The 9,359-nt window shown below is 26.8% G+C and overlaps 1 protein-coding gene across 2 annotated transcripts; it reads right to left on the bottom strand.

Moving 5' to 3' along the window:
• Nucleotides 1-1,593: 1,593 nt before the first annotated feature.
• On the bottom strand, nt 1,594-4,427 carry LOC107453241 (zinc finger protein OZF). 2 transcript variants are annotated; one of them, XM_016069983.3, is made up of 2 exons: nt 4,295-4,427; nt 1,594-3,502 (listed from the first exon to the last, which is right to left on the bottom strand). In XM_016069983.3, the coding sequence occupies exon 2, from the start codon at nt 2,858-2,860 to the stop codon at nt 1,736-1,738; it is 1,125 nt and encodes a 374-aa protein (XP_015925469.2). In that variant the 5' UTR covers nt 2,861-3,502; nt 4,295-4,427; the 3' UTR covers nt 1,594-1,735. The 2 variants fall into 2 exon arrangements, with proteins under 2 accessions (XP_015925469.2, XP_015925467.2); XM_016069981.3 differs by having other exon boundaries at nt 3,965-4,424.
• Between the last annotated feature and the right edge of the window lie 4,932 nt (nt 4,428-9,359).

The raw sequence follows: 9,359 nt of genomic DNA on the forward strand, positions 1-9,359 counted from the left end.
GTGATTTGTTAAAGCTGTATAGTACATTTGTTGAATATAAATCTATGGCACACAATGTATCCTAGATTTATATGTGGCACATTTATAAGGGTTTTAAAAATATTAAGAGCAGTGAACACGTGGGTGATCCCTGCACTTAAGCAAAAGGTCCAGCATGGGAAAAGGTAAACAGATAACAGTTTCCTTTTTCAGAAAAAGACACATAATAAAATACTCTAGAAAAGAAAGATTGCAGAAAATACAAGATAAATCAAAATATTTTGGTTTTACAGTAATTTTGTATTTGAATAATTAGTTTGAGAAAAACCTGTATTACACACATTAAAAGAATTAAATGGCATGGTAATTTTTTAATTGCTATGTTTTGTAGGTCATGTAAAAATTTATATTTGTAATAGATGAGCTTTAAAATTACCTTTTCCCTTTCTTTTTATAGTTTTAGAAACAAAAAAGACAAATAAAATAAGCAAAATTTTGATATTCAAATTGACTTCCACGTATAATAGATTACATTTAAGAAATTGGAAGGAATGCTGGAATGTGTGTTTCAAGCAAAGTGTAAAATCCTATTCCCAATTTTTTTGTTGCATTTATTGTTTGTAGAAAGTAAAAATAAATAAGCTTTCTTTATTTTTACTTGTAAAAAAATTAGCAGATTTTAACTTAAAAGTTTTTTTTTATTATCATACCTTTCATTGTTATGTGAAATATATTAATTACCAAACCAAATCTTGCTCTAGGTTTGAAATTTTAACCATAATAAAAATAATTAAATACAATAAAAGTTCTTTTGCACATTCCTACTTATCACGAACAATATTCATTAATCAGACTGTTTATTTAATAAGCTTTCTTAATAACAGATTCCAAAATGAGTAGAAATAGGAATTATGAAATACAACTATTTGTATCCCTTGAAAAAAAAAACATCTTTCCTTATCAACTTGATTCAGGAAAAGAAAATTCAGATTTTATCTTATATATCTATTTTCTGCACAGTAGCTTTTTATATCAAAAAGCAGACTATTCTGAATTTTGAAGTTTATTAACTGTTGTTTGAGACAAAGTTTGAATTTGTTTTAAAATATTACCTTTTGAATAATGAAATGATACATTGTGCATTCTGTAAAAGGATTGCCCTTAATATATGTTTTCAAATTCCACATAAAAAGAAGAAAAAATACACCTTAAGAATTGCAATAAATATCAAAATCAGTGTGACTTCCAGATGAAAATGAGAGGTCAAAGTTGAGTATTAAAAATCTTTAAGTTTTTTTTCGGGGTAACAAACTGGTTAAGATATATATATTTTTTTTAAATCTGCCTTTTTTAGTAAATCTTAATAAATTTTGTTCTTTTTCCTTACAAATAAGTACACTTTTTTAACAAAGATTCTAGAAATATGCATTAAGATTAGTGATAATTAAAATATCTGCAAATGCACAATTTTTACAATTGTGTTATTACGGTGCTTGAATTTAGGATAAAAGTTGAAAGGGGATAATTTTGTCCCCTTTAAATACAGGGAGGTAATTAAGATAAACTTTGCAAGTGAAAAGCATAATAGTTTCTTTTTTATTCAAGAATAAGACATAACAATAACATAAAATTTATTTTCCTGAAGATAAATATTACATAAGACGCAAGCGAAATTATTTAGAATGATCATAACTCAAGCATATATTAATAAAATAAATTTTATAATATTTACAATTAGTACTTAAATTATTTGTTTCTAAAAATCATTTTTACTATATGCCTCAGACATAAGTTTTTTTTCTTTATGACGAAGTATGTGAGCAGTTAAATTTGATTTTGTTGTAAAACACTTTTTACATATTTCACAAAAATGAGGCTTCTCTCCACTATGAAAACGTACATGAGCATTTAAATTACTTTTGTGTGAAAAACTTTTATTACATATTTCACAAGAATAAGGTTTTACTCCAGTATGAAGAAGTTTATGAGCATTTAAATTTGTCAAATGTGAAAAACTCTTATTACATATTTCACAGGTATGAGGTTTTTCTCCAGTATGATGAAATTTGTGAGAATTTAAATGTGTCAATTGTGAGAAACTCTTATTACATATATCACAAGAATAAGGTTTTTCTCCAGTATGAAGAAGTTTGTGATTATTTAAATTCTTTTTCTGTGAAAAGCTTTTGGTACATATTTCACAAGAGTAAGGTTTTTCCCCTGTGTGGAGAAGTCTGTGAGCAATTAAATTCCTTTTATGTGAAAAAGATTTACTGCAAACGTCACAAGAAAAAGGTTTGTCGTTAGTATGAATAATACTGTGTGAAGTCAAATGCCATTTTTGTGAAAAACTCTTATTGCATATATCACAAGAGAAAGGCCTTTCTTTTTTTCCTTCAACGTGGACACTTTGACAATGTTTTGTTAAATTACGCTTCTCTGAAAAACTTTGATTACAATCATTGCAAGAGAAAGGTTTTATTTTTTCATGAACTGCAGAACAATGTCTTTGTAAAGAATTTTTTTGCCTAAAAGTCTGGTTACATATACCACAGCAGTAAGGTTTCTCCTCTTTTTGTGCAGAAAAACAAAGTCCCATTAAGGCATTCTTATGAATAAAACTTTCATTAGATATAACACTAGAAGGAGGCATTTCATTGGCACAGATTGGAGACTGCCCATTCAGGTGATTTATACTGTCTGCCATTGAGTCATTATTTTGAGTATAACTTTCACTAAAAATATTGTTAACATCATAAATATCACTAGAAGAAGACATTTCATTGGGCTGTCCATTGAATCCATTACTTTGTAAGTCACTTGCATTGTCTGAATTAGATAAAAGTAGGCTTTCTTTAGTTTCATTTGGGCTGTCCGCCATTGTTGTAATAGACCGGTTACTAACAATTTTATTCTGATCAAAGTTTTATCAAAATTTGTCAAAAAGACAATGAATCATTTTATCTAAATTTAAACAAAAATGAAATATATTTGAACAATAGAAAGCAACAAATTATAACATAAAGTTTTGAAATAACTTTTAAAAATAATTTGTTTTGTAAATTGTGTAAGTTTATTTAAAAAAAAAAAGGACTATTACAATTTCCGAATTACATAAGTACGATAGAGAAACTGAAAAGTTGCCAGCAGTAATTTAAATTGCATAAGTACAAAAAAGTTATTTAAGTAAAATAAATTAATAATAAAATGACCAAATTAATTTAATAAATATTAAGCAAAATATTTTCAGCTGTAAAATGAGATTGTAACCAAATATCTTTGAATTCTGACAACTGCTTTTTAAAGAAAAAAATATAAAAATGAATAAAAATGCAATAATACAATATATATTTACAGGATATTGTAATAAAGTTCTTTTTACAAATTCATAGAAAATGAAATGTTGGACACTTAAATGAATAGTTGACTTGTTTTTATCACCTAGTTTAATAAGGATAAGAAGTGAGTGACTTGTGGTTTTCATCAAGATTTATTCACAAAACGGCAATGGCGTCATAAAAATCTAAAAAAAAATATATATATTTATAAGTTTATTATTAAAAAACTAATTATATTTTGGACCGAAAACACTGAACACCAAAGATACTTTCTACTTAAAACACTTTTTAGTTTTAATATTAAAATCATAAGTCTTTGTATCAAGATAATGTAAAAATTCATACAAAAAATGAGGCTTAATTTATGGCTCCAATATAAAGTTCAATGTCACTAAACATAGGATAGAATTTAGAGCTTTCTGGTAATATAAAAAGGTTCATTTAACATAGGATTCATAAATTAAAATAAAAAAAAAAATTAGTAGTAATTTATGTTTTAAAGAGATGACAAACTTTTAACAACCAGGCTTTTTTTTTTTTTTAAAGATAAACTTATATCTTAAAATCAATAAACAAATGAACAATTTAACAAATGAAATTGTTACTTTAGTGAATAAAAATTAAATGAACAATTTGTAATCAATCACCTTTTTTTCTGAAGTAACACTAACTCTTCAAATTTTAATGGAAGATATTTTTAATGGAAGATTAAGGAAATAATATCATGGCTAAAACTGCAAAGGATGAAAGAGAAGTTTTTGTTCTTTTTATCACGTAAAACGGTTAGTTCAGTCAGCATTCAAATTACACCGCCAAAAATTAACTAATAAAAGGTTTTATAATGTCCTAAATAATAATCCCAAATAATCTCATGTTTATAAAGAATGTAACAAAATAAAGTCTTATACATATAATTTCGAGCTCTCAAGATCGGATAACCAGTATTTGAATAGCAAAGAATTAAGGAACATATGTACCACAAAGAAGCCAATGTTCAATATTTGCTTTTTAATCACAAAACTTTACTTTCGGTCTCTTAACTTTTGTTTATATCTAGGTATTAATGTTTTCCTTGTACGCAATTTGGATACTAGGTAGGATATTATCGCCTATTTCTGTTTATCTTAAGCTTATATGATAACAAATCTATATCTTCCAAAGTCGAATTAAAGCGCTACCTAGTGTGCCTTTAGTTAAACTGTGAGAAAGGTCTTAGCATTTGTAGGATCGAGGAATTTAGGATAGGAATCGGAAAAATATATATATATATATATCTGTCAAGGGTAATTGAAATTTATTAGATTTGTGCAAAATTCTTAAAAACTTTGTGGGAAAAGACCATTTAGATAATGCCAATTTTCATCTATCAAAAGGTACCTCAGGATTGAATCAAGTTAGCATGTCTGATATACTAGTGAATTGATGCTTAATAATCGTAGTGGTAGTTAAGCCCCAATACTCCCCCACGTCACCAGTTGTAAAGGAAAGTGTTCAGTCTTCCTACCGTATGCGATTTTGAATAAATAAAAACAAAATAAATTGGAGACATCACTACATTTAATATATACAGTTATTTATAAGTTAATATATAATATTTACACCCATTAATACTTTTATGTCCTAATCTGTGGAACATAAAGATTGTAATTATTATTGAGTTGTCTTAGCAACGACTGTTTAGATTTTTAATAAAACTTTATTTTGATGCCTGATGTTTTATTGCTCTTGCGCACCACAACTCTCTTGAATGTGGAGTTCTGAGTTGTCTTTTCATTTATTTTAAAAATAAATATACTAATACTAACTTTAAACGAAATTTTTTAAAACGAATATTTTATAATGGTCGTGACAATTATTTTTTTCCCGCCAATGTAAATGCAATTAAAAAAAATTACCCACTTATTCCACATGGAAGACAGTTCATCCCCTAATGGAAATTTTCATTTTTACAACTTTTTATAGATTTAATTTTTGACACACAAATCTCTTTATAATTAAAAAAAATTCTATATAGATTAAAGGCTGATTAAGGATTTTTTCGTACATATTAAGAAATAATTTTAAAAATTAAGTTATAAAAGGTACACGTTGGAAGTATTAAATTAATACTTAAACAAGAGAAAAAAAGTTATCAAAATCAGACTAATCATTAACGTCCTTCTTGTCTCACTGTGGACTGATCGTAAGTCACAGCTCCCGGTAGATCACTGAAGACAAACATCACTGGCAGTGGTCAATTAGTGGGTGGGAGAATACTTTGACCAGCTTGCGTAGTAAGCGACGATGTGCAATATTGGCCCTGTTTACCGAAAAATATAAGAGCGCAGATCGTCGGATACCAAAACATGGGAAACCATCTAATCCACAGAGGATCAAAATTAAGATATCATGCCTTCGAATCATCCTCAGCGATGTTTCCAACATAGTTGATAGTAACCCATAGTGCTACGCAATAAAAGTATTACTACTAGCTTAATGATACATCAGGTTTTAATAAAGTTTTTGTTTTGCAAGATTATAAAAGCAAAACCCTAAGATTTCGGAGAAATTTAAAATGAGATGAAAAGGAACTAGTATAATAAATGCACAATCAAGTTTCAACTGGCATTGAAACTGGTTAATAGAGTTTTTACCACGTCCTCCTTCACAGGCATTTCTACAAGTCTGATAACGCTTTTTTTTCTTCTTAGCTATTATATAGCGATGTCTAGTATGCATACTTTTTTTCAATGCATTATATTTGACAAGCATTCTAAATAAGGCAAATTCAGCGTCTGCTTTTTCTTTTTTGCAAAAAGATATTTCAAAATTTTTGTTTTTGGTAATTTACATAACTATTACATTTAGTACAACAATATTTCACTTAATTATTCAGAATATATTTTGATAACTTATAAAGTCTTTTCAAATTAATATGCTAAATATTTTGCTTTATTATTATTGTTTTAAAAGTTCTTCTTCGTACCAGATATTTAGTCAATACTCCTAACATTTGTACTAAAATTGTAAATTAAACATGTTTGCATTTTAAAAAATTTAGAAGCTGGTATTCTCATATTTTTGTTATCAGTTCAAATTTGATTCTTCAAAATATTAAGGGAACCAACATGTAATTAGAAAAAAATGTACTACCTAGCCTAGCAGCACTTTGCAAGCTTTCACCATTAGTGTGTATGAAGTTTTTTGGTGCTGAACTAATTCACTGATATCCGCACATTCCGGATAGTCGAGCTTTTATTGTATAAAGTTAAAAATAAGCAAAGCAAAAATAAATATCTTTATTTTTTAAATTATTAAGCAACAAAAAAATTTGTTTAAGAAAAACGAAACTACAGCCACCTCACACGTCACATCTTCAATAAAATAAGATGGAAGAATCAAATGCCATAAGGCAGGTATCTCACATTAAAGAATGGAGCAAGCCTTGAATAGGATTAAATAAGGATCCAATATTTTCACAAAGTAATGAAAAATGATGGACAAAAATTGTTAAATGTAAATAAGAATTAGCAGTAGATATTGAAAAACTCAGGTTAAAAAAAATATGTTTCAAAGGACAAGCATGCAAAACAAAATATAGTACTTATTTACACTAGTGTTTTTAATTTCCCCCTCCTTTAATTCAAGTTAAACTTAAGTGGAAAAAAAAGCAAATAAATAAGTATAACATTAAAGACATTTTCATAAACTTTAAGTCTGCTTTTAAATTTCGGTTATGTAAATGATAACTTTTCAATGTTTGATCTAATATTTTAGAATATCTAATATCTTAGAAATTTTATAAAAAGAAAAAAAATATGAATTCTTTTATAACTCAAAGCAGAACATGGAACAAGGATAGAGGTCTAAGAGGATGATTGCATTGGGACTCATGCAGATTTGAGAAAAAAAGTATATATAAAACAGTAATAAGTCATTAATAAATAGCAATGCAGCTTTTTAATTTCTGTTTCACAAATTATAGCTTTTCAATGATTAATCTAGCTTTACGTTTCATAATAAAACGATTACGAACTTTTCTAAACTTCATAGCAGGTCAAAGACAAGGATAGGGGCTAAGGCATATAAATTTAAAGAACATAACACTTTTCCATTTCTGATTAGAAATTTTCTGAAAATTTTTTTCTTTAAAAATTAGACTTAAGTTGTTAAAACAAATTATAGAAATCTTACACTCTTTTTCTTTTAACAAAATGATAACTTCTAGTTTCCACCTCTTATTTTTTTCGCATCTAGATGAATCTATGTTATATCAGATCATCAATTTGAACATTCGTATACAAAACATTTTGGCGTTATTTTTTGTAATTGAAAAAGTAGCAAAATCAGCAGTTCAAATATTGGTTATTCATTATAAATTTAGAATCCATTGAAGAATATTGCCATTATCTTAGAAAGGTTGGACCACAACTGCTTGCTGGTTCATGGGAGTTATTTCTAATCTTATGTATTTACAAAAATATACAAATTTTTCTAAAGCATTGTTTTTAAATGTATAAAATGTACATTTTTTTTTATTCAACTGTATATTTTTTAGCTATTATTTTAGAACAAATAAATGAAAAATGAAATGGTTAAGTAACATAGTAAAAATTAAACAAAAGTAAAGAAAAGTCGTATTTATTTAATTCAATTTGCTTTCTCGTTGTTTCAAACAGTCTCATCATAGTAAAAATCTCAGTCATGCTTAAGTAATTAAAAAATTTTGGGGTAGTTAAAGACAGGGCTCTGGTTGGGAATGGGCTTCAGGCTTAAAATTCTAGACTTTGGCTCTGCGCTGTTTGACAATTAATAAATAATAAACAAAGATAAAATTAAGTTGATATAATAATATAAAGCAATATAGATTTAAGTAAAAAAATTGTATGATTTTTTTGGAAAGAAAATAATTCATAGCACATGAGATATTAATACAAAAATTTTAAATGGATAACAGAAACTTCATCAGAATAAAAATACCAATCATAAATGTTGGAATGTTTCTTAAATAAGATTATTACTTTTTTATTAATAAGTATAACAATAGTAATAAACAAATATTTCAGAAACAAAAGAGATTTTCTATGTAAAAACTTATATACAAGTCAACAAGATCTATACTTTTAAACTTTTATGTTAGTTTAAAAGTATAGAAGATCTATACTCTTCTATACTTTTAAACTTTTTTTTATCTATACAAATAAAATTGAACAAATAGATCAAAAAATATTTTATTTTATTATTTTTCGAAATGATAAATTTTAAGAGCTCTTTGCCAAATGGGCTCTCAGAATAGCTCAATATATACATTTAAAATGCAAATAGCTCGAAATGCACAATTAACAAAATGATTTATCTTGGAAGGCACTTTCTTTTTAAAAAAAAAAGACGTATCTCTAAACGAAGTTTTCTTGAAATGCAAGTTTGAAAAAAAAAAAAAAAAAACTGATATATAGTTCTAAATGTGCATAGCATTTCATTTTGTTTTCATAAACAATAATAATGACGATTGTATTTTCAAAGAAGTAATAAGGGATTTTTCATAATGATTTGGTACAAACATTTTCCACCGGTACAAATCTTTTATTTTTCTTAACATTGGTGTTAAAAATCTATGCTCTTTGTTTGACTTTGAAAAGGTGCATTTAGAGCTATGCTCTTCTTTTTCATATGGGCATTCAAGCTATATTAATTTTGTTAAATATATTTTTTAATTTAATCCATTTTTTTGAAAGACGTATCTCTGAATACATTTCAAGTTAAGTTTGTTTCTTTCTTCGATGTACCTTTGGAGCTATGTCCAAAATTAAAAATTTATTTTTTCAAAAATTCCAAAATACACTGGTTATCATAAATTAAGGAAAAATCACAAAAATAGCGATAACTCTTTCAAAAGTAAGCCAAACCGTGCAAAATTTGCATATGTTGTCCACTAAGAGTAGCTGAGTAAAATTGCAATATGCAAATTAGTGGCGCTGCACTCGGCTTACGTCATCTGCCTGGAGCATAAAAGTCCAAGTTTGAGAGAAAGCACACAAATTTTACTGTGATTGCGACATTGAA

Source organism: Parasteatoda tepidariorum, chromosome 4 (genome assembly GCF_043381705.1).
Source record: "Parasteatoda tepidariorum isolate YZ-2023 chromosome 4, CAS_Ptep_4.0, whole genome shotgun sequence".
In the NCBI taxonomy this organism is placed as follows: Eukaryota; Metazoa; Arthropoda; class Arachnida; order Araneae; family Theridiidae; genus Parasteatoda; species Parasteatoda tepidariorum.